The 25,377-nt window shown below is 52.3% G+C and overlaps 1 protein-coding gene and 1 long non-coding RNA gene across 7 annotated transcripts in view; one reads left to right on the top strand and one right to left on the bottom strand.

The window, feature by feature from the left end:
- LOC118967521 (uncharacterized) lies at positions 1–11,587 on the top strand. Of its 2 annotated transcripts, XR_012126918.1 has the most exons (7): positions 1–411; positions 1,017–1,216; positions 2,059–2,948; positions 4,057–4,146; positions 5,628–6,620; positions 7,540–7,842; positions 9,762–11,587. It is a non-coding gene; the product is annotated as an uncharacterized lncRNA (long non-coding RNA). The 2 variants fall into 2 exon arrangements; XR_012126919.1 differs by lacking the exon at positions 2,059–2,948.
- Positions 11,588–15,973: 4,386 nt separating this feature from the next.
- CRISPLD2 (cysteine rich secretory protein LCCL domain containing 2) overlaps positions 15,974–25,377 on the bottom strand; it is a 60,612-nt gene continuing 51,208 nt past the window's right edge. The window contains exons 15-16 of one of the 5 annotated variants that reach the window (XR_001855872.3): positions 16,910–18,460; positions 15,974–16,818 (exon numbers count right to left, since the gene is read on the bottom strand). Coding sequence is in view for 4 of the 5 variants with exons in the window: in XM_073226629.1 (XP_073082730.1) it covers positions 20,225–20,642 (418 nt within the window). In the remaining variant the exon portion in view is untranslated. Of the gene's footprint in view, positions 18,461–18,494; positions 20,643–25,377 lie in introns of those variants that run through there. The other 4 variants (XM_017677695.3, XM_073226629.1, XM_073226628.1 and 1 more) reach the window with 4 other exon arrangements.

The raw sequence follows: 25,377 nt of genomic DNA, 5'->3' as shown, positions 1-25,377 counted from the left end.
ACCAACACTACCATCTTAGAACGTATCTTCATCCCTCAAGAAACCCTGTACCCTTAGGCGTCACCCCCAATTTCCCCCCCAACACCGCCCGGCAACCACGGACACACTTCTTGTCCCTGTGGGTCTGCCTGTTCTGACACGTCATTTCTGTGGAATTACGCACTCGGGGGCTCCCTCCCTCAGCATTCTGCTCTCCAGGCTCATCCGCTGTAGCTGGTGTCAGTACCCTGCTCCTTTCTCTCTCCCAGGTACCATTCCTTTGTACAGATGGACCACAGTTTGCTCATCTGTCCATCATTTGATGGACATTTGGGTGGTGCCCATTTTTGGCGATGGTAGATCCTGCTGCGTGAGCCTCCAGGGCCAGGTTTTGGTGAGCACCGGTTCCGGTTCCTGGCGGTGCCAGTACAGGTAGACCTGCTGGGTCATACGGTGACTCTGTTCAACCCTCTGAGGAACAAACAGTCAGACCAGGACATAGATTTTTATCACTTACAGGACCCGTGAATTCAGAAAATTCACTAACGCTGGCTGAGTGTTTACTCTGGGCCGGGAATGATCTCATTTCGCCCCCACGACCAGTTTACAGTTTATCTGCTGGGTGCTATTATTGTCCCCACTGTACAGGGCAGGAAGCTGTCCTTAGCAGGGTGGCCCAGATCATAAGTGTGGAGCAGGGATTTGAATCCAGGCAGTGGGTTCCCCTCCTTTCTGGTGCCTCCAACTGGGCAACCTCTATTCTAGCATCTGGAAAAGGTCCTGGGGCTTCTTTTTAGTCACAGAAGTGCTCATTTTGGAGAAATGGTAACCCTACGACCACTTTCTATTTCCTCCTCCTGGAAATCAGTTTGGGCTGGGTCACGACACTGTGTGACCATGTGCTCACCCATCTGCACCCTCACCACCTACCTGCCTACACAGAGAGAGGCTCACAGTACTGGCCCCTGCCCCAGACCCACCGCCCTCTAGCACACCACACCGCACGGCACCACGCTATTCTTCCCTTTCTTCCTCAGAGCACCGTGGACACGTGTCTGTGAAGAAATTGGTGTCCCCATCTTGCCTGATTCACTGAGAGCAGGGGTTCTGGGAGCTCAGCTGCACGGGAATCCGTGGAGGGTTTGGGAAAACCTGAATTGCCAGGCCCTCCGCCAGGGATCCCGAGGCTGTCAGTCTGGGACGGGGCAGGAGAACTGCCTTTCCAAGAAAGTCCCAGGTAAGCGAGGAGACCCCACTTTGAGGCATCAAGAGGTCTGCAGTTTTGGGGCTGGTCCCTAGGATCCTCTCTGGGTAACGTGGAAAGCGCTTCAGTCCCCTTGTGCAAAACTGGGTCTGAGCAACTGGGTTCCTGCTTCACTTGGTCTTCACCAGGAGCCGCCTGGCGGTCCATGGAGACCGTGCAGATGGAGCACACATGCAGGTGGAAGGAGGAAGAGGGGCTCCTAGACCGGGTGGGGAGGACTTCTGCACCTTATCCAGAGATTAACTCAGACCCCCCCCCACCAATTTGTATTTATGAATTGATCCCTGGTGCTCTGCTGCCCCCTGGTGGTGGGCAATTCGGCACCACCACCTATGGGAGGGGCCCCTTGATTGCTGACCTGACCAGACACGGAGGCCAGGCTCCTTGCACTCGCTCTTTCTTGGGAAATGATCTGCTGTCGGTCATTTGTACCTTAGTAAAAGTAAGTTCAAGTTCTTGATTCTCTTCTCCATGGGAGATTTTCACTTAAATCCCAAAGCTCCCTGCTGAAGGGCAGGAAAGTTGTGGCCTTGGCTTTAAATTTCATGCACCGAGAAGAAAGAGGGGTAGGTTCTTCCTAGACGTTGGGGAGTGATCGCCTCCCCTGACCTTGGAATGTGGGAGAAACTGGCTGAAGCCCTGCTTCCCGGCCCTGGGCTCCCCTGCCTGCCTGCCTGTACGTACGGTTTGCATCTGCCCTGTGAGACGCGGACCTTGCTTCTGAGCGCTCACCCTGTGCCCGGCTTTACTGCCATATCTCCCTGTGCGTTAGCAGCAGCCCTCCAAGGCCACGGACCACTGTCCTTATCTTACAGGCAGGACAACAGGGGCTCCGACAGACTACCTCCAAGCCCGTCAGTCACAATATCCTGAAGGCATCTGAGTGGAGAAGCCAGTGGCCAGCTGGCCCTGGAACTCTCCGGCACTATGTAGCTCAGAAGACGCAAGAGTGGAAGTATGGGAAGTATGGGTATGGGGTTGCTGAATGTCAGTGGCACTTGATCCAGGGATGGTATGAGCTTTGCCAGGGAGGATGGGGCCAGTGAGAAGGGAAGAGGCCCAGGTTGGCCTTTCGGCCTTCTGAGGAGGCAGGGGAGAAGCCACGAGGAGAAGCCGGGAGGGGGGCAGACCGTCAGGGGTGAAGAGTGCAGTGCCGCGGGGCAGCTGCCGACCAGAGGCTGTGGTCTCAGGGGAAGACCTGTCACTTGGTCCGCAGCCTTCCCAGCTGTAGCGCAAGCCCACCCACTTAGAAGAGGGGCCAGGGCCACAGCCTGAAGCTCCGTCCTCGGGGCGCAGTGGGGCTCAGCTACCTTTCCTGTCTCTCTGCTTAGAGGCCAATTCACGAGTGTATGAATATAAAATATGTAGTGGACTGAATGTGGCCGTAAAAAGATATGTCCAGGTCCTAATACCTGACTCTGTGCACGTGGCCTGGTTTGGAAATAGGGTCTTTGTACATGTGATTAAGTTAAGGATCTCAAGATGACATCACGGTAGGTCATCTGGGTGGGCTCTAAATCCAAGGACATGGGTCCTGTAAGAGACAGAGGAGGAGGAGACGCACACGGAGGGAGAGGCCATGCGAAGACAGAGGCAGAGGCGGAGGGAAGCAGCCGCAAGCCAAGGAATGCAGGAGCCCTCTGGGGCCGGAAGAGGCAGGAAGGACCCTCCCCTAGAGCCCTTAGAGGCTTCTGGCCTCCGGACGGTAGGAGAATGCGCTTTTATTGTTTTAAGCCAGGCAGTTGGTGGTTATTTGTTACGGCAGCCACAGGAAACTAACATATATCACTACATCTATATCTATGTCTATCTATGTATCTATCTGTACGTATACAGAGATAAAATAGATATCCTCCCTTGGGTGTATATCATATGCCATATAAAATAAGACTATACCATCTGTCTCAGTGTTTCTCAAAGTTTGGTCTGAGGAACAACTGCCTGGGACTTTGTCAGAAATAGGGATCTGGGGCCCACTGCCAGACCTATGGGATTGTGGCCCCGAGTGGGCACCCTAACCAGCCTCCCAGGTGATCGTGATGGGCTTGGAGGTCTGGGAAGCCGGGGGTCCCTGGACATGCCTGGAGGATGGATGACTTGAGGGCAGGTGGGGGGGATTCATGCCACGGGAGGGGCCGGGACCGTGTCCAGGCAGCACGGGAGGGACGGGGCAGACTGGGAGGGCTGGGAGGGGGGTGCCAACGTGCCTTCCTCGAGGCCGGTTTGTGCTGAGGGCCCAGATGTTTGGGGTCACGGGGACCCAGCCCCGCCCCTGGGTGCAGCTGTTCTCGGGAAGAGCCAGGAGCACAAATGACTCAGTGCCCTTGGCCTTCCCTGCGCTTTAGCGGCTGCTCCGTGTCGGCCGCCCCGGGAATTCCAGGCCCCAGGAATGCAGCGTGACCAGGGCTCACATCCTGGGAGCAGCTGGTGGGCTGGGCCACAGGGCCATCTGGAAGTGGCCGGGCCTCAAGGAACACTTATGTAACTGGGTCGGGGGGAAGTTGGACAATGGATTAGTTCAGGCGCTGAGGACAAACAGTGTTCCACACTCTGGGGTGGGGTGGGGGTGGGGTGGCACCTCCAGGCCAGGACTGACTACAAGGACCTTCTATTCCTTAAGCCCCCTCACTCCCGGGCGCTCTACGTTGTCAGGGACAGAGGAGCAGAGGAGGGGAGTTTAAGCTCTATGAGGGCTCAGCATAGGCCTCGGCACACAGTAGGTCTCAATAGATGTTTGCTGAATTGAATGTATGCTGTTACTACTAATTACTATTACTGCTCTGATCACTGTTCTATTATCACCACCCCCACAGCACCACCGTCATCACTGCTGCTATCCCTGCAGCTGGCCCTTGAACAGCATAGGTCTGAACTGTGCAGGTCCACCTAAATGCAGATTTCCAGTAAGTATATTGGAAAATTTGGGGGAGATCTGCAACAATTTGAAAAACTCACAGATGAGCCATGTAGCCTAGAAATATCGAAAATATTAAGAAAAGTTAGGTATGTCATGAATGCATAAAATATAAGTAAAAACTAATCTAGTTGATCATTTACTACCATAAAATCAACAGTAGGTTATAATTAGTTAAGTTTTGGGGGAATAAAAAGTTATACGTGGATTTTCAACTACACAGGGGTTGGCACCCCTGACTCCCAAGTTGTTCAAGGGTCAACTGTATTGTTAGAATAACCCTATCACTGCCACTACTATTACTATTTTGTCCGGGCAGAAGTTTGTCCTTCAGGTTTCTTCCAGGAAGGACAATCACCTGTCATGCCTGCTGGTTGAGTTCTGGGCTACTGGAACGAGAACTCAGTGAAGAGTCCTACGCTTTGCAGACCAGGACCCTAAAGGGGTCAGAGTCTTCCGCGCCCCCAGTTCTGCTGAACCCACTGAAGCAGAGGGAGGCCCTTTAGAAATTATTGTCTGGAGGCTGTAGAGGCCCCTGTGTGCCATCCCCTCCCAATGTTTTGGGAGTGGCGTGGTTTTGCTCGCTGGTATGTGGCTGTGTTTTTCCCTAGAGGCTTCCCAAATGTCAGGGTACCAGTGCATCATGCCCAGCCTCACAGGCTCACGTGTTAAAAGGATCCCAGCCAATCTTTTGTCCTTCCCAAGCAAACAGACAGGATTTATGGTGGAGGTTTCTTCAAAGTGGTTCTCCCTGCCCATGTGCTATCTTCTCGGGGCCAGAAATGAAATAACACAGAGCATCTCTCCTGGCTTTTGGAGCCAGGGAAGGGAGCACCACCTCTTTTTTGAAAGGCCTAAGGGCTGCAGGAAAATGTCAGCCACATCAAGCTGTGGCTGGCTTTGCACATTTCTTTGGGAGAACGGGAGGAAATGTAACATTTAAGCTAAAAAAATGAATTTATGATGAACTTTTAGAATTCAGAGCATACTCCACAAGCTCGGATTTAATAACTGGAACGAAACTCTTCCCCAGAGAGGCTCTCAGGGGTGAGGCTGTGTCTGGCTGGCAAATCCTAGTGGAAATGGGCGAGGCTGACACCAAGGGCCGTTGAGTCCCAGCGCCAGGAGCTCCCTCTCCCTGCTGTGAACAGCCAGAGTTATTCCCTGGAAAACATTGAAAAACTACCTCCATTAGAGGCATGGATTTGATCAGACATACATATGTTTTCATGTGTGATTTTCCCTAACTGTAGCATGAGTGCATGATCATTAATGAAATTTGGGAAATAGAGAAAAGTAAAAAGAAGAAAATCCCCTGTTCAGTGAGAACCTCTTTTCATCATCAGTGAATTTTCTTTCAGTCTTTTATCTGTACATTTTAAAGGAAAATAATGTTGTACTGTAGATGACATTTTGTATTTTATTAATTTGCAATAACATAGATTTTTTTCTTTCTCCCTCCCTCCCCAGCCTAGCGATGCCTGGAGTGACAGTAGTCACCACCATTGGCCAGTTTCATGGAGCCACACATTCCACAGGAGGCTCTGACCCTGCCTGCACCTGCTCTGCAAAGCCTGTGCACCCCCAAGTCCTATCCATGTAGCTGCCTTAGTATCTCTCAATCCCCCCACTTCTCTCCATCCCCATATCCACCACCCCAAGCTGCCTCTGGCTCAGGGCGGAGGGAAATGCTTGGGAAATAATTAGCTGGAGGCCTCTCATAAGGCTGGGCGATGACCTCCAGCCTGGCTTCCAGCTTCCACTCTGGACTCCAACAATCCATTTTCCACCCTGTCACCAGAATACTCTTTCAAAATGCCAGTCTAATCACATCATCCCCAGATGACAGCTTCAATGGCTGTAGTCCATTGCTCCTCGGATAAAGACCAGATTCCTCCTCCAGGAAGCCTTCCTGGCCGCACACTCGAAAGCCCCACTTCATGGCACCACACGCCTCTGACTGCCGTTCTTGCAGGCGATTGTGGGCCCACCATCTGCCTCCCCGGAATCACGGCGCCTCCAGGAACCACTCTGTCCCTGCACTCCACCAAGAGCATGTGCTCTGAGAACGCATCTGTGGGTGGAATGAGCAAGTCCACTCTCGTGGCCGTGCAAAGCCAGTGTCAGAGCAGCGTCACAGCCTGGCTGCGGAGCATCGCTGTTCCTGATCCTCGCCTCCCTGTTGGGATTCAGGCACCTCCACGCACCCACCCCGTGAAGGCGTCGGTCATCCTGAGTGCTGAGGATGGCGTGACCCCTCCGGTTCTGTTATCAGGGAGATAGACATGGTTCATAGTCTAAAGAATTCCTGGGGAAATAGCTCAGCAGACAGCAGCGGTCCCCTGGGAATCCTGCCCGGCTGCCTGCACTCCTTGCCCGCAGCTGTCACGTGACCACACTGTTACCACCGCCACCCGTCAGGGAGTAAGCCTCCTGGGGCCGTTTTGCAGACAGCTGTTCCAGGTAAGCTGAGGCCCCCGGGCCAGGCCAAACAAGGACACCGCTGGGACTACCCCGGGGCCAGCCTTGAAACTCCCTCCCCTTGACGATACTTTGGGGTTGGGTCGCCAGGCCCTGGAAGCCCACGCAGAGATCACAGAGGAAGAGGCCTCCAGGACACGTGCAGAGTCTAAGGACACTGCAGGCCGGGACGCACGGGCTTTCCTGCTGCAACCTGTGTCCTTTTGGTTATAATAACAATCTTCCTCTTACTAAGTGGCAGGTGGCGGGGTTTGTTACTCTCGCTTTGGCAAAGCAACAAGCGGAAAAACAAACCCACATAGTCTGGGAGGAAAGGAGTTGGCCGGATAGTGAGCCTTGGGCCTAGTTCCTTAGCATCTGGGCCGCAAATGGGGAGAATGATGAAGTGTTTTAGCTCGCAGTGATTGCCGCTCTGATTAGCATTGCCATGGTCATTACAACGCTCGTCAAGCCTCGAGCCAAAGCTTTGGGCACCACTAATATCTGTTTCAGAGACAAGAAGATGGAGGTTTAAGACTCAAAATCACAGGGCTTAAAAGTGGCCGAGTTGGGCCTGACTCGTGCCCAGATTCCTTACCTGCAGGTCAACACCTGTGTGCTCCCACGCTCCCCAGGGCATCCAAGCAGCTCAGGAACACAGAGACGTTCAGAGGGCAGGTTTAGGGGTGACCCTTGGTCCGGTTTCCCCATATGCACTAGGGGGTTCCTGTCTCCTTGGACATGATGGAAGCAGTGGCAACGTCCCACTGTGGACCCCAGGGCCGCCATCCTAGCCACAGACCACAGGGCAGCTTAATTGTGGGCCTCAATTCCCGCCCACAAAATCGGCCAATAGTATTTAACTCACAGGTTTGCTGAAAAACAGTTTGCCCCCTTCTGAGCTTTTCTTCTCCTCCTTCAGGTCTTGTCATAAACTATTTCCACCTGGAGGCCTTCCCGATGCCCACCCACCCCAGGCCGCCGGGCTCCCTCAGGCCCTCCTCACCCTCGGAACGCCCTGCCCTGTGTCTGAGAGCGGGGCGGGGTCTGCCTTGAGGACAAGGAACCAACCACCTCATCAGCCCCGTGCCTCCTGTCGTGGGCGCTTCGTCATGACTGGAGCCAGGAGGAGGAGGCCAGGCTGCCCAGGGCACCCATGGTCTCTGAGCAGTGGGCCGCCCACCTGAGCTGGATGACCTGCAGCAGGCAGACTGAGAGGACACAGGTGTGTCTCATGGCTGGGGGACGTCCACAGCCTGAGAGAGAGGTGCCGGGCTGCACATGCAATGTCACAGTTTGGGGCTACTTGCATGTACCGTGCACCCTCCACCCAGCTTCACTGGCCCTTTGCTTTATCATTTGCCCCATTTGCTTTATTGTGTGAGTGTGTGTGCCGTCTGGGAGTCAACTGCAGATGTCAGTCTCTTTATTCCCAAACACTTCAGTGTGTATTTCCTAAGAACAGGACTGTCTTTGATTTAACTCCAGTGCGACGATCGGAGTCGGGAAGTAAACCATCTCATGGGGACATGCCAGGTTGGAGCATGAGACACGGGTAGCAGACTGCCATGCGTCACCTGCCACCCGCTGGCCCACAGCCCATTCCAACCTGCTGGGTCATCCCGGCCGTGTGCCCTCTGGACGCTCTGGCTCCCTGGGCCCAGGACTTAGGCACATGTGGCCAGCCCACTCCCTCCTGTCGCTTCCAATTTGTAAATTAATCAATTAGCCCCAGCCTGTCCTTATCTTTCTTGACTTGCTGCTTTTGAAGAGTGTGCTTCTGGTTTCAACCCATGTGCTGGGGAAGCGATGCTGAGCCCTGTTTGGAGGATTTGTTATGAAACTGATGCTCCCACGCCCAGTCAGTGCATCCTGTCACATGGTCCTGATACGTGGCTGAGACACACTCCAGGTCAGGGGCTCCTGTACAGGAGGCAGGCCTAGCGGCTCGGAGTGTGCACTCTGACCCTACCACAGGCTCGAATCCTGGTTCTGTTCCTTCCAGGCTGTGTGACCTTGGGCAAGTCTCTTACCCTCTCTGTGCCTTAGTTTCCATCTCTGTGAAATGGGGCTAATAATGGCACCCACCACATGTGGATTTATGAGTTAATATTTGTAAAGAGCTGAGAACAGCAGTGCACCTAACCCAGGACATTCTGGGACTCTGGTAGCTATCTGTTTTCAACCCTACGGTCTCAGAGGTACAGCTTGCTTCACACTAATTCTGGGCATAGCGGCTCCGTTGCATCAGACGTATTCATACTTCTCGTCCCCTCCCTTTCCCTTGGGCTCTCGAGTTACTCCTATGCACACACGTGTGCAGGCACGCACACATACACCCCAGACCACAGGACCAGGCTCATGCACACGTTTATCCAGGGTTAGTCAGGCAACCTTGTGTTTATTTATTCACACATTCATCAAAGTGCGTTGGTATTAGCACACATCCTTGCTCAGCTATTTTTATAACTATTCACGTCCTATTGCGATATTAGCAAACACATTTGCAAGCCTTTGTTATAATCCGTTAGCATTAGTAAACAGTCCACATGCTGTTTCAAGCGCCTTACACACACAGTACCTCATCAAATCTTCGTAACCACTATGAAACACATGCTGTTTTTGTCCCCTTGTACTGATAAGGAAAGGAAAGCATGGCTCAGAGAGGTTAAGAAACTTGCCCGAGGTCACACAGTCAGAAGGGACGCACTGGGGCTCTAACCTGTGGGCTCCTGACTTGTCAGTTATTCCCCGGTCTGGTGGTGCTGGGGATGAAAACGGCCCTGGGCACAGGGAGGGCTGAGGACACAACATGAGGACCTGGGGGGTGACGTCCCTGGAAGACAGCAGTGCAGAGATTTCTGTGGCCACACTTCTGGGGTGAAGCCCAGCTCAGCTCCAAGGCAGGGGCTCAGAGACGGAGCTCTACCCACTGACTGCACCCGGCGGGTTGGGGTGGGGCCGGCACACGCACAGGCTTTCAGTTCTGGCCGTGCAAGCAGCGGCTGTGTGTCCCTGGGGAGCCCCACGTTCACAAAGGGCAGCTGGGTCTAGGGGAGGCCTTGGCCACATGACCTTGGCCAAGTGAGTTGACTCAAGCCTCAGTTTCCTCATCTGACAAGTGGGCTTCATTGTCCTTTATAGGTGGTTGTGAAGACAAGACCCGATGTCCCAGCAGGCTCAGCTCCACGAAGAGGAGCAGACAGGCCTGGGTTTGGACATCACACGTGTTGGTTGCCTCCCCAAAGTGAGCAGGGGGCAGCCCTGGGAAAGAGCAGAGGGTGGAGGTGGTATGGTTCGAATTAAGCTGTTTATGCGGTCCCTGTCCAGTGACCAATGGAGAAGTGGCGGGGAAGTGTGGTTTCAATTTTCCACCTGGGATCAGACATCCCGTGGCTCTGCCAGCCTCCCCTGGGAGGGGCATGTCGTCCCAGTGGCCTCGGGAGCCCAGGAAGGTGGTTCTTGACCGTCACGCCTGCTCCAGGCCTGGCCTGCTCAGGTCAGCTGGGGAAAGAGGAGGTGCTCACAGAGCCGACCTAGGGCCTCTCTGCGACAGTCCCCCCGCCCTTGCATACTTGCGCCCAAGCACCCCTGTGTGACAAGGCCATGTCTGTGTCCATCAGCAAATGCTTCCGCCTCAGACACCCATTTGGCCAGAGTGGACTGTTTCCAGGCCAACCCCAGTGGGGAGGCAGATGGAAGGGCCAGCCGGGCTTCTGGTCTCGACTCTCAGAGCCCCACGGAACGCACAGGCAGGCCAGAGATGGCTCCAGCTGGAAGGACGCCCAGCCGGGGGGCAGCTGAGGGGCCAGGCTGACTGGCGGTGGGACCCGCAGCCAGGGACCTGGCAGGTGCTCAGCCGCCCTGGGCCTGTTTCCGCATCAGTGGGGAGGCCACCCCTGTCTCAGGGGCCTGTGGTGAGGAGCAGCATGAGAATGGGCGGCCCCACGCACTGCCAGGCCACGCGCCCAGGTGTGCAAGATAAGGTGCCGCTTCATTTTTCCTATGATGAACCTGACCTCAGTTCTCCAGCTTGGTAGAATAAAACTGGTCAATCAGGTTTCCTTGTTGCTTCAAATCCGAATCAGTTCCTTCAGGGGGCCCTCCATCCCCTCTTCTCCTTTGAGAGTGGAGGGCAGAGCCCCCCTTTCCTTGACTGGGACCCTCCCCAGGCTCCTGCTTCCCTGAGTGGAAGCTTGGGTCCCTCCCCAGCCTGGCACTGTCTGCCCTGCCCACCAGCTCTCTGCCCGCAGGGCAGCTCCCTGGGCCTGCAGCCCCTCCTTCTCCTCCTGGCGCCCCCGGGCTGGGCCCCCTCCCTTCTCGGCAGCCTGGGCTCCCTGCGCCCACCCCCGGCTCTCCTTCCTCTGATGCCCCCTGGCTCCTCCCTCATGCTCTTAGAACGCCAAGGACCCAGTGTCTGGTGGCCAGCGCCCTCCCCTGGCGTCCTTTTCATGTGAGCCCCTCTCACTGCCTGGCCCACCATGCATGTGCCTGGCCTTAGGCTTCTGCCCTCCCAGCAGCAGGTGAGGCTGGGCAGAGTGGGAGACCCACCACTCTACCCACTTCTGCTATGTCTTCATGAGATTTGTTGTTTGAGACATGAGCATCCCATCCTTCGACCTATTTTCTCTGGCAGATAGTTTTATGTCTATTTAGATACTATCTCCACTAAAAGGGCTCCTTGGAGAAATGGTATTTCCAGGACCGCAGCTAGGAAGGTACAAGATGAGCTGGGAACATCCGGTGCCAGAACGCAGTGCCAGAACGTGGTGCCAGAACGCCGTGCCAGAACTGGGGCCGTGTCCCGAGGGCAGGGAAGGCAGCTGGAAAGGGCTCCCATGGCTGAATCTGGGATGGCTTAGGCACCAAAGTAAATTAAAACGAAGGACAGCAAGATAAATACGATAAATAGAAAAATGATAGGAAAGCCCTGTAATCCACAGCATAAAACCAGAACTACTGAGCCTGGACCAATATGTGTGTGTGTGTATATATGTAATATATATAAATAACATAAAATATATAAAGTATACATAAATATATAACATTTATAAAATATAAAATACGACACGTGTGTGTGTGTGTGAGTAAACAAGTGAACAGGGACAAAGGGGAACGTTTTCCTTATAATTAATAAATGTGGAAGGCATAGTGTAGTTTAAAAAGTCGCCCTTTGCCAGCTGTCATAAAATACTTACTCAGGCAAGAATCATCAATAAAGGCTAAAACGAGTGAGTGAAGGTTTTACAGGGACTAAGATATTTTGCTTAGTCTCAACATCTCTCTCCACGAGAGAATGATTTAGTACAAGAAAACACAGGAACTTCATCGTGGGGAAATCTGGCAGACACCACCTGAACCAAGTGATTGAAGTCACATCGGCCACACGGCAAATAGCTGTGTTCCCCCTGCTACAGCGCACAGAGGACACAGCGTCACTTCCGTCAGACCCCTGCCCCATATACGTAACCTGAATCTCATATGAAGAAACGCTGGACAAACTCAATGTGAGGGACAGTCTACGACAGATTTGGCCAGTAATCTTTAAAGAATGTTAACATCGTAAAAGAAAAAGCGAGGGATTTGTCCAGACACAAGGGCATTAAAGCGACTGTCTGCGGAATCTGAGCGAAGGGCACACAGGAGCTCTTGTAACCAGCCTTGCAACTTTTCCGCAAGTCTGAAATGAGGTTTAAAAAAAAAAAAAAAGTTTAAAAACAAACAAAAAAGTCTGTCTAGAAACTCAAGAACTAAAAATGACCCCTTCCCTGAGGTAGAAGTCAGAGCAGCAGGAAAACCTGGAGGCCCAGGGCAGGGTTTTAGAGAGAAAAAATCCTCGGAATGCACGATACATTTATTAAAATAATGGTATTAGCAGCAGTAACAACTAACACCCATACAGCCTGTGTAATGTGCCAGGTTCCCAAATGCTTTCAAAAAACGATGTTAACTTGTCTGAGCCTCATAACAGCTGTGCAAAGTGCTGCTGTCATAGTCCCCATTTTATGAATGAGGGCCCGAGGCACATTTCAAGGTCTCCCAGATCATCAATGGCAGGGGCTGGATTTGAACCCAGACCCGCTGGCTCCGGGTCCTGCCCCTCAGAAGTTCATATGGGAAGATTTCAAAGCTTCAAAACACGAGGGACTAAAAAGGAAAAATGGGAACGTACACAGACTAGCAACGGAAGTCACACCGCTCACCAATTCCCAGAGCACCGCTCCATGGAGAAGAGCTGTGAAGGGCTTGAGCAGAGACCCTGGAGAGCGGACGGCAATGGATCCCCAAGCCCCCTGCCCAGGCGGGTAAGAGGTCATGTGGACCATCAGCTGCTACGCTCTCGGCCTGCAGGATAGGCGTCAACCTGCGGGACTGGGTTCAACAGTACCCCTCCCCCCGCCAGATTCAAGTCCTCCTGGAACCTCGGAACGGGGCTTTATTTTGAAATAGGCTCTTGACACATAAAATAAAACAAAAAGTGAGAAATTTCACAGGGAATTAGAAAATTGGAAAAAGACATTTGGACATCCTAGAATTGAAAAATACAATATCCAAAATTAAAGGGCCGGAGTCAGCTGCAATTGGGCTTTCGCTCTTCCCCACTGTCACTCCTCCTTCCCAGGACGGTCAAGTGGTCACCTTTCAACCACTCGGACAAATGCCACAAGGAGGATGGCAGAGCGGAAAGTGGGAAGGACCGGGTCACTGGGATTCCGTGGGGTGGGGGTGTGGATTGAATGAGGTCGCGCTGGAGGTGTGCTTAGCGTCCGGTGCACACACAGCCCCACGGACCGCTGCTCCACGGCCTGGCAACAGAGAGCGAATGCCAGTGGGTGCAGGTCACAGGCAGACAGATTTCCACCCAGGACCAGGCTGACGTTAAGGCCTGATTCTGGCTCCTAGCAGAGGCCTGCCTCTCCCTCTCTGCCCCACCCAAAGGTCCCTGGGGATGCAGAGAAAGGGGGACATGGGGCAAAGGATTCCTGGGTCCTCAGCGCGTGGCAACTCCATGCTGAAAAAGGAAAATAACTGACCTCGGCAGCTACATCGGCGGCCCTGACATCAGCACGTTTTAGTTGGTTTATTTTGTGTGGTTGGTTATCCACCTTCCTTCCGATTTTTCACACCAAACCAAAACTTGTCCTACTGGGGCTTAACAAATCTTTTAGACCCTTAAAACACAACCAATGATGTGCCAAAGGCGTAGTGCATGAAAACCTCATGACATTTGTTTGACTCTTTCATCCTGCCAGCAGAACTGGAAGCCTTCTTCCGAGAACCTCCCAGAATCTCCTGGATGGCATTCAGATGGCACCTGACTTGTATGGGACAAGCCCTCACCAGTTCCCTCCGTCAGTGCCTGGCCTGGCTCTGAGGTGGGCCAGAGGCCTCCCGATGTGCCCCGGCTGTCCCCGCACTGGCGGGAACGGGCCGCTGGTCAGCAAGGAGGCTCCCAGCTCACCTGCTGTCTCCCCCTTTCATCAAGAGCGGCCGTGGTCCCCAGGGTGTTTCCTTTCCCCACAACAGTCACCAGCCTAGGCCCACTGGCCCTCCTGCCCAACTCAAGAAGATGGCAAAGGGATTCACCTGAGCCAAGTGCCTCCTCTGTGCTGGGGACCGGCTGGGCACCAAGCTGATGTCACCTCGTTTAGGAAGCACACACCTCTTACAAGGACTTCTTAACTTAATCACACTTGTCAAATATAATTCAGGTGCTGAGTTTTTGCTGAAGTCTCCATTAGGAATGCCTTTGGCTTCATGTAACAGGGGCCTGACCACAGTGGTAGGTAGGAGTCCCGGGATAAGTGCTTGAGAAGTCCCCTCAACATGTGGGGATGGCGTGGGGCCTGGTGGCCATCCTGACCGCAGGCGGGGGGTGAGGGGTTTGCAGCGATGTCACCAGGGGTCCTGACATCACCGAGCCGCTGCCCTGGAGTCACTCGCCTCCAGCTGCTCACCTGAGATACCCGGATGTCTTTAGGGTGGTGATACTCCAGTGGGGACAAGCTCTGGAATCACCCAGAGGGCTTGTGGACACACAGGTGCTGGAACTGTCCGGGAGGTTCCGACTCAGCAGGTCTGGGCTGAATTTCTAATGCATCGCAGGGCCGTTAGGTGGGGCATCTGTTATCTGCAGCCAAAATATATCCCAACCAGTGCAATGGTTACCACTACTTGAGCCCTCCCTGTGAGCACTTTTGAGCTCACTGGATTCAGTCTTCACCCTGCTGCACAGCTGTTGTGATTAAATTTCCACCTCATAAATGAGCAACCTGAGGCCCAGAGAGGCAGAGTGATTTGTCTGAGGTCCCACAGCTGGTGAGAGGAGGAGGCAGTCTGGGGACTCCCGGGTCCACACTCTCTGCCCCTGCGCCAGCTTGTCAAAGGGTCTCACCGCCAGGCTCCACCTGCAGCTTGTCAGGGGGTCTCACCGCCAGGCTCCACCTGCAGCTTGTCAGCGGGTCTCACCGCCAGGCTCCACCTGCAGATCTGTGCCTGTCACCAGCTCCTGCAGATCTGTGCCTTGTCTCGGATGAATTCTGCAGGAGCAGCGCAGGCTCCCTCCTCCTGCCACCCCCACCCCCACTGCCACAACTTTTACACATTTGGGGACGAGGGGTTGGGGCACGTGACTGTGGAGTCCTGGGATGTAAGAAGGTCCTGATGCAAGAGGAAGAGGGGTGCCGAGGCAGGCTGCTGATTCTGAGGGAGGATGGCTGGGAAGGGAGGCCCCCCAAGACCCTGGGGGAGCTGCTGCTGGGGGCACATCCATGGAGTCAACAGTGCCTTGTGACCACTGGTCGTCATTGTCCAAGCCCCGTAATTTTTGCAACCCAGCTGCACAATTCCTTACATACTCTTCTTATATCAACATTTTAAAAGCTGAAATATATTTACTAACCAGAAAAGCTATCCCTGCCATCAAGGAAAAGACGAGCTCTTGTCGTGTAGGGGGGCTGAGGAAGCAGAAGAGATAAACATCAGCCAAGCGCATTGGAACGCAAGGGACATGCCTGCAATATTACACAAAGGGGCTGGTGCCTGGGAAGAAGGTCACTGTCATGGGCTGGGTTCTGTCCCCCTTCCCCAGATTCCTGTGTTGAAGCCCTAACTTCCACCCTGACTGTATTTGGAGATGGGGCCTTTAAGGGGGTAACTAAAATGAACTGAGGTCCTAGGGGTGGATGGTCCTTACAAGACCAGGAAGAGACACTGGGGACACAGCAATTTCCAGCCTATGTGCGCTGATCCTGGTAGAAGTGTCATAAACAAAAGAGCCAAGAGCCAGGAGGTTCTAAATGTTTCATTTTACAAGCTGTTAGGATTTGTCTGTAAAATGATACATTGCAGAAACGTTTTAGAAATCAAACCGGTTTTATTGAAACAATAGCAACGTGGTCCCTGTTGATGCAAAGCACACACACAAAATTTACAATAAACTTTTGTACACGGGAAGTAGTAAAATACAATATTTTTCATAGAAAAAAGCAAACACGTAAGCTGCGGGCTGAGTGAGCCTACAGACAATATGAAAAATCAGAACACGGTGGGGCAAAGGTCTGGAGGAAACAGAAACATGTCATTTTGGGGGCAGGAGGCCCAGGAACACTGCTGGCCTGATGTGTCATGTTTTTATGGGTTAAGGACCAATGACACAACCACCCCTTGAACACACACAATTAGAGGTGGTCTCCCACTGAGGGCTTTTTATACTTCGCAACCTTGGTTCCATTTTCAGAAGAAAAAACTGTTCCAGTTTCAAAATGTTTTTGAGGACAAAAAAGACAGCAAGCTCTGGTCTGGGCGAGGACTTTCTGTCCCATTAGACGGGCCAGTTAATGAGGGATTCAGGAACCTGGCTTCTTAATTTTAAAAAGATGGAACGGACACAAACTGGCAGTTCCAGATTCTCCCTCAAGGGATGATTCAAAAGGAAACCCACCGGGCTACCCCTGGACTGTCACTGACTCTAAAACCTGAATGTGCAGTTTCCCCGGAACCACAGCCTCCAAGGCTGGTGACACAGCAGAAGTCCCATGAAGCCCAGGTCCGGCAGCACGACACCTCGAGTCCAGAGGTTTCCAAGTCTGCAGCTCTGGCTGTGACCAGACACGATACCCGACAGGCTGACCAAATTCTTTCGCTCTGTCATTTGGGGTTGAAGAGTCAGAGCCTACGAATCACGGCGAGCTCACCCCACCTGAGGAAACAGGGCAGGCGGCTCCTTGCAGCTCCGTCAGGCTGGTGTTTCCTCGCTTTTACAAACTCTCTAAGGCGGGGCAGCGATTTACCTTCCGCTTCTGCATTAATTAGAGGGTCTCAGCAACAGGCTGCCACCTGATTCCCCAGGTAGAGGGCCTTGTCCAGACTTAGTTTCTTTCTTCCTTTTTTTTTACTTTCTCCTGGTTCCTCTGCCTCCAGAACATTCTGATGGAGAGGGAAATCGAATGTGAACCGGGCATTCACAAAAGTGACCTATGGGCCAGCCTGGTGGTGAAGGGGTGGAATTTTACTTTCTGCACAGAAATGCTATTTACAAAAGGGTATTTTATTTCACTGTGGGTGTTTGGCCTGGGCTGACGATGAGCTTTTATAAAGCGATGGAAGCCAGAGAGCACCGCGCTCCTCGGAGCCCGCGGAACATTTGGCAAGAACTGTTCATGAAAACAGGAAGAGAAATCCTGCCTGAACATTGCCGTCTCTTGTTATCACGCCACAGGACGGTTTCATAACCACAAACGGTTCCCCTTCCCATCAGCTGCCAACGTAGGCAAGGAATGTCCTAAGGAATCCATTCCTCTCACTGCTAAAAAATAGGTCATCTGATGGAGGGTGAGCCTACGCATTTGTCATTTGAAAAAGCAGCAAGAAAACAACCCTTCTTGGCCGTCCTTAGGCATCTCAGAGGAGCCGAAAGAGACTAGGAGTTTTAAAAAAAGGTGGGGGGGACTTCAAACAGAATCGCTTGCAAAGCAAAGCCTCTGGTGTGAGATGGGGTGCAGGAACAAGTCCGGGCTGGGCCATGAGCCATAGTGGGGAGCAGGTAAAGAAAGGGTCCTGGTTCATTCGTCCTCAACGAGACCAAAGGTCACGGCAGCACACAGACAGGCCACGTGGATAGAGGGAGAGACAAAGACAAGATAAATCTCTGGAGTTCCTGCTGAACTCGGAATAAACCAGCACTGCTGTGTAGAGAGCCAGCCTGCATGTGGCAGGTGCCAGCGGGGGCAGGTGCCAGGGAGGAGCCCAGGTCTCACATCTCCCGCCCCCTTGTTCCGGCCCATTTGTCTGACCAGCAAACATTAAACCTATTTTTCTTCATTGATAGGGACGGACTGTGTTTTTTAAAACTTTTAAATAAGTACGTTCTTCTCCATTCCTGAAACTCACCCTTTGCGTGCTCAAGTGCCCCTCCCCTTGCCCCTGAATGGCTCCTGGCGTGAGCTCCCAGCCCCTGCTCTCTGCAGGTTTGGAATCCTCTCTCCACCCACAGAAGAGCGCACGGCAAGGGACATCTCAGGACGCTGTGCAAGGAGAGCGCCCAGAAGGAGACCTGCCAGGTGTCAGCAGGATGGGCCACCAGCTGTCCGGCCAGGATCCTGAGGATGCCGCCTCTCCGTGGTGCGGAGATGAGACCGAGGCGGGAAGGGTGGGACACTGAACACCATTCAAAGGAAGTTTCCTGCTTCTCCATATCCCCCGCCCACCCCCCAAATGATAAAATAAAAATAAAAAGCAAAACCCAAAGCCCTCTTGAAGATGCCCCCTTCTGCCCGGCGCTGGACATTCACTGCCTGACGGCAAAGATCCGGAAGGCTTTTCCATCTTGAGGGGTCCTCAAGCTGAAAGAGAAGGGAGAGGACCTGTTACAGAAAGATCTGCAGGGCCTTCTACAGGGACTTGTGCTGAGAAGGGAGAGCCGAGCGCCCCCCGTGTCCCACAGGCTGGGGGACATTTCTCTGAAGCTGATGCAAACGGAGCCAGCCCCAGCCAGGAACAGCTGGCAAATTCCACTCTCTCTGCAAAGGGGCCTGGTTCTGAATCTAGGTCAGGGGTGTTAAGTTATTTTCTTTCAACTCCAGGATTTACTGGCCCCAGTCTGTCTGAATTGATCTCATCCTCCAAGACTTCTGCCTGGTTTCTGCAACCACCTGTCAAACCAAATGCCAGCCGTCTGTCCAACTGATGAACAGGATGACATTATAGCTATAATGCATGTGCCACTGGTACTACAATGGGGCAGATTTTGTGCCCAGCACTGTGCGAAGTACTTTGCAGACGCCTTTTTAACCTCCTTCCTCGGGAAGTGTGATAGTATCCCTATTTTGCAGGTCAGGAAATGAGGGCAATGAGAAGTTAACTGACTTACCCATGGCCATACAGCTAGAAAAAACTACCCTCTTAAGATAGGAGTTAAAACCTTAAGTTGACTAAAAGTTTTTCAGAACAGCTCTAGGGAGGTATAATACGCCATAAAATTCACCCTTTTTAAGTGTACAATTCAGTGATTTTTATAGGGTTTTGCAATCATGTCCACAGCCCAGTTTTAGATCATCACATCACCCCAAAAGATCTTTCAGGTCCACTTATAATAAATTCCCCCTGCTTTCTGCCAGGCCCTGGCAACTTCTGTCTCTACGGATTTGCCTCTTCTGGACATTTTTGTCTCAGTGGGATCATATAATATTTGGCCTTTGGGACTGGCTTCTTTCACTTAGCGTCACGCTCTCAAGGTTCATTCATGCTGGAGTATGTATGAATCAGTACTTCTTTCCTTTATATTGCCAAACAATATTCCATTATAGGGACAGCCTGCATTTTATTTATCCATTCCTCAGCTGATGGACGCTGAATTCTTTCCATTTGGGGCTGTTGTGAATAATGCTGCTATGAGCATTTGTCTACAAGTGTCTGTGTGGACACACTCTTGTGGGTACAGGCCTGGGAGCAGAATTGCCAGGTTGAATGTTCAATGTATATTCAGCTTTTTTAAAAAACTGCCAAGCTGTTTTCCTCCGTAGCTGCACCACTGTACGTTCCCACCAGCAGTGCCCCAGGGGCTTCCGGTTTCTCCACCTCCTCGTGGACACTCGTGATTGTCTTAAACAGCTTTCTGTGCATAACGGGCCTCCTCATTGCTTTTCATTCAACCGCACACCATTCCATTGGGTTAACTGGGTCCCTGTTCTTTGATATTCAGTGAATTCAAACCCTTTGCTTTTGCAAGCAATGGCACGGAGAGCAACCTTGTCTTCCAAGGAGTGGAATCCCAGAGCCAAGGAAACACACATTTGTGATTTGGACAGCGTGTCAAATTGCCCTTCCGAGAGCCTGTGCCAACGGACGACGCCATCAACAGTGCACGAGGCAGTCCGTTGAACACATGTGCTTGCCAGTAGAGCAGTATTCTGGCTTTTGGTTCTCAGCCCATCAAAAGTAAGGAATGGCATCCAGTTACAGTTTTAATTTGCATTTACTTATTATGAATGAGTCTGAGCACAAGATTAACAACAGTGCAGCCATGAGTTAGGCACAATTTCCTGTAAAGTGCCTGCTGCAGACAAGAGGGCCCCAGAATAGAAATCGTGGAACTAGGTGAATGGCCCTCACCCTCTCAGACTGCTGAGGGTCAGCAACCCCAGGAGGCAGGCTGCATGGGATTCCTGCTCACCACCTTCCCCTGCAGCAGCTCCATGCTTTTGGCCACCCTGGGACTGAACCTCTGAGATGTGTATCAGATGGGAGTGCTTGGCGAGATGGAGCTGTGATGAGAAGCCGGGTCCAGACGCAGCAACATGCCAGCCGCTGGCAGCCTCCCCACAAGGCCATGGGGTGGCGAGCCTGGCTCTGCAGGGGCTGGGGCTGACCCAGCTGCCCTCCTGGTCTCTGGGAAGCTCATGTTCCAGGGCTCTCCTCAGGCTTCTGGGAGAAGATGCAAGATTTCTCTGGATTCTCTGCCCAAATAAATAGTCTCGGGGAACTGCCCCGAGCCACAGGGCTATTCCATGGGGTGGGCAAACCATGCTGGGGAAAAATACCAGGGTTTTTGTCTCTGACTTATTACTGGAAATTCTGTGGGGCAGCAGGTTCTCCCAGTCAGGGGGCCCCAAGCAACTCAGGGACCAGGGGCCTGTTTGGGCTTTCATCCAGGCAGGAACCCCAAGGATGGCTTGCCCTGGAGGCAACCCCTGGGTGGCTCACCCAGACTTACCATCACCCCCATCGAGCAGCCCAGCCACCTGAGAGGCATGAGCATGCCTGCTGAGTGGGGTGTGTATTTCCTAACACATCAAGCAGTGCACTGAGGATGTCGGGGTGCCATTGCGACACCCAGTGTCGGCCCCGTCCACTGCCCCAGGCAGACAATTCCTCTTGGTTGGGGTGCCCAAAAAAGCCTTTGGGGAGGGCCCCATTTGTTCATGCCTCAAACATTTTCTATGCTCTAGTTCTGCTAAGTTGACAGCTGTGCACGTCTGATGAAAAACAAGTGTGATTTGACCAATTATAAAATAACCCTCCCGCCCTTCTCTTCTAACTCTTGCCCTCTGGTTTTCTCTTTGGATTAGTTTGAAATTCACACACAAACACGAAGAGAGTGTAAACTGGCACAGCATTTCTGAGCATTTTTCATAAAAGGTATTGAACAATTTTCATAACAGTTATTTAAGACTCCTCAACCAGTTCTGAATAAATTCCTGAGCTCAGCAACGGGTCTGTCATTCAAAGCATGCTTGCTGAGCACCTACAATGTGCCGGGTGGGCACTGGGTTTGGTGCTGGGGACATGGGGTCAACAAAACTGATGGGGTTCTTGCCCTTGTGGAGCTTACCTTCTGGGTGTGGGAGATAAACACTGACTATGCCTAAGAAATAATTTCAGAGAGAGATGGCCCCGGGAGGAAGACCGCAGGGGCTGACAGGGTTGGGGGGGATCGGGGAGGAGGAGCGCGGCTGTGAGGCAATGGCAGGGGAGTGCGTCCTCAGGGAGTGGCGGCGTGTGCAGGCCTGAATGACAGGGGGGACCCAGCCACAGGAAAAGATAGGAGCTGGGGGTTCCAGGTCAGACAGCAGCAGGGATAAAAGCCCTGAGGTGAGAATGGCCTTGCTGTGTTTGAGGAACAGACAGAGGGCCAGCGCGAGGTGCTGTGCTGAGGGGCAGGGTGCTGGGAGGGCGGAGGAGCAGGTGGGGGTCACATCAGGGTGACCTCGCGTGGTAAGGGGAACGGAGTTTATTCTTATCACAGTAGGAAGCCATTGGGGGCAGCATTTAAACAGGAGAGAGACACACTGAGCGTTACAGGAGATCGAATGTGGCCGTTCTGCTAAAAGGAAGTGACCCAAAGCAGTGGTCAGGAAAGGCCCACGGGCTTGTGCAAAGGTGTTCTTTGCCGTGTTGCTTATTACAGTAAGAAAAAAAGGAAGCAAAGTGGATGTCCGCCAGCAGGGTAAAGAAACAGCAGCGTGTCTGCACAGTGGCATAGTGTGCAGACATTGAAATGACACAGACAGGCTGATGCTTTTTTGGTAAAAGACAAAAACAGACCACCAAGAAATCAGGTGTTTGTGTGTAAACAGAAAAAAATCTGGAAGGAAACATACCAGAATGTTTACACTGGTTGTTTCTGGACAGGGGATTTTCAAGGATAGCAATTTCTTAACATTATTTTCAGAATTTCATGAAGTTTCTGTAATCTTATTTTAAAAAGGAGAAAAAGGGAGGGAGGAAGCAAGGCAGAGAGAGAGAGAAAGAAAGAGAAAGAGACAAAAGTCAAGACAAAAATATTCCTCTAGAACTGGGAAAGAACCTGAATTGGCCCAGGAAGCTTCTGGAAGTTCCCTTCCGCTGACTCAGCTCCCGAGGAACGTTCATCTGTTGGAGCTGAGCTGTGACGGTCCTCTGAGAAATGCCCAGTGTCGGTAGCCTCAGGGGGTGTCACCAACTCAGCCCTGGAGGCTGATTCTTGGCCCTCCTGCGGCCGCTCCCCCGCCCTGGGCGCTACCTCTCACCCCTGTGCAGCGGCTCAGCCCAACATGCGTGTCCCACGCGTGCCCAAGTCCTTTACGCCATCCACCCTGCCCACGCCTCGCAGCCACCCCACGAGCCCTTCTAGCTCTTCTCGCTCACAGAAGGGCACTAGGACTCTGGGGGGTGACGCCATCTGTCTAAATCCAACACCTATTCCAGGTGCAGCGGGGATGTGGACCCAGGTCTGTCGAGGCTCCGGGACCCTTTCCTAACCATTCTCTTGAACAGATGGGCTGTGGCTCCACCATCCCTGAGGATGACACTGGCCACCCCCAGATGCTGGAGCCCCTGGGGAGGCAGGAGGTGGAGGTCCAGGGGGCTGCGCCCTGCAGGACCGCCCCTGCCGGTGAAGATTACTCTGGGGCGTGGAATGCCATCTGGTACCACATGACACAGACTGGAGTTAAGACAGAGGACAGCTGGCAGTTCTAGAAGCAGGGTGACCTGGCCTGGGAGGAACCGAGGACCTGCCCACAAGTTGGCAGCTCGCCGCACGGGGTCATGGAACCCAGTGCTAAAAGGACAGCAGAAGAGGAACACTTGTATTCTGTTGGCTTTTGAAATAAACAACTTCTTAATTAAGAAATATTATTTATCTGTATGCATGCACATGTTTGTGTATATGTATGTATATGTTATATGCATGTGTGTGTGTGTGTTTATTTCCAGTTTTTTTAGGATTCCAAACCCTGTTCTCCCAGAGTCTCACCCATCTACTGATCTTTCAGGAAAATTCAAGAGTCAGACAGACACAGCTTCAGGTTTTGTCTGCAGCACCTTGGGCTGATTAACCCACTTCCCAAAGCATCAGTTCTCCACATCTGTAGAACAGGGTTCATAAAAGTACCCACTCCACAGGGACATTGTAAAAAGCTGCTGAGCGCATCCAGGGGACGCCTCCGGCTCAGGGCTGTGCACCCACGGGGTGAACTCCGTCATTCCTACTGGGCTTAAACCTCATCCCCCATCAGGAAGACGCAGGTGTGTCTGGCACACACCGGGTGCACATGCAGTGATGATAGAATTACTCCCATGAAAGGAGTCATTCATGAAATACACATCACTGCATCATAGTTCATGAAATATAAAATATTTTTTTAGGGGAAAAAGTTTCAGTATAGTGTGTATAGGACGATCTCCATTTTTATTTTTATATATGGGGGAAAAGTCTGAAAAAGCTTTAAATAAGCAATGAGCAGAGTAAGGGGGTGCCTATGGGGGACTCTTGCTTTCTGCTCCCTAGACTTACTATTTAAATATTAAGTTATATATTTCTTTTCTAACAAATATTTTTTAAGTTAGAAACAAGTATCCCAAGTATTCTGGGAAGGGCCTGTACCCCAAGTGCAGTGACTTGTCTGAAATAAGGAGTCAACAGGGTGGATGCTAGGTTCAAGTCCCAGCTCTGCTCCTTGTTAGCTGGATGGCTTTGGGCAAGTCACTTAACCTCTCTGTGCCTCCCTATCCTTACTGGTAAAATGGGGGTAACTGCTGCCCCTGCCTCATGTTGCTGTCGGGAGATTAGAGGAGCTAACGTGCGTTCAGATCTGAGAACACTGGGCAATGGGTGGGGGGAGAGAAAGTCTGCGCTGCAAAGGGAGCCGAGCACATGGCCAGCCTTGGTGCAGCCCGGCTTGGGGGAGAGTGCAGAGCTCAGTAGACCCAGAGGTAGCAGCTCAGCACCTTCTGCGTCCTAGACTTTCTTGACACATGGAGAGATTTTCAGACCCCCGGCCCTGGGGACGCCCACGGCTGGGCTGCCCGGTGTGCCTGCAGTGTGGCTCATCCAAACTGAGATGGGCTTTATGTATAAAATACACACCAAGATCTCCCGAGATCTTATGGAGAAAAAAAGGAATGCAAATTTTTTATCAATAATTTTCCTATTGATACTTACTTGTTATACTGGGTTAAACAAAAATTTATTTAAAATTTTCCCTTCTGTTTCTTTTTCCTGTGGCTATGAGAAACTTTAAAATCCTATATGTGTCTGCTGGACATGCCACAGTGGACGGGAGCCCCAGAGCCCGGGAAGACTTGTCTCTGCTGTCCCTGCTGTGGCCCCAGCCCCTGGGGCAGTGCCCAGCACACAGCAGCTGTCCCATAAATGCTTATTGAATCAATCTGCTATTCTGATGGAAGTCCATCCACATATATACCATCTACCTCTGGATATGGGTTATGTTTGTTAAAACCAAGAGGCAAGAATGTTACCTATCATTACTCCAATCTCCTTGTGAAATCTGTCCTAAAAAACGGTCGTGGTCTAAGAAAAAAGCCTGAATCAATATTTCTTCAGATGTCCAGCTGCTTCCTGAGAATATGTGGACAAACCCCAGTTCCCAACATCACAAGTTGCTCTGGACACCGTCTCCTTCCTCTGCCAGCCTTCAGGGGCACGTGGCTGAGAGAGAAGGCACCTGTCCTCTTACGTTACCCCAGTTCTGCCCTGTCATCTTCCAAAACTTTCAGGAAATCCTCTTCTAAAACAAGACCACTGCCAAACCAAAGCCACTTCGAAGTGGAACCGACTTCTGGCCCAAGTGCTGAGAATTCTGTTCAGGAGGATTTTGTTTGTTTGATTGAAGGATTTCCTAAATTTAGAGGAGTGTGCTGTGAATGGATCACAATATGTCCGGCCACTTCTCCCTGGGGACTGACTGTGACCACTCTAGGGTCCCAGCAGCCACTGGGGACAGAGCTACCCTCCAGCCCCAGGCTTGGTTCCCACAGT

Source organism: Manis javanica, chromosome 17, assembly GCF_040802235.1.
Source record: "Manis javanica isolate MJ-LG chromosome 17, MJ_LKY, whole genome shotgun sequence".
Lineage (NCBI taxonomy): Eukaryota > Metazoa > Chordata > Mammalia > Pholidota > Manidae > Manis > Manis javanica.
The sequence above is the reverse complement of the archived record's forward strand: the minus strand, read 5'-3'. Positions and strand labels throughout refer to the sequence as shown.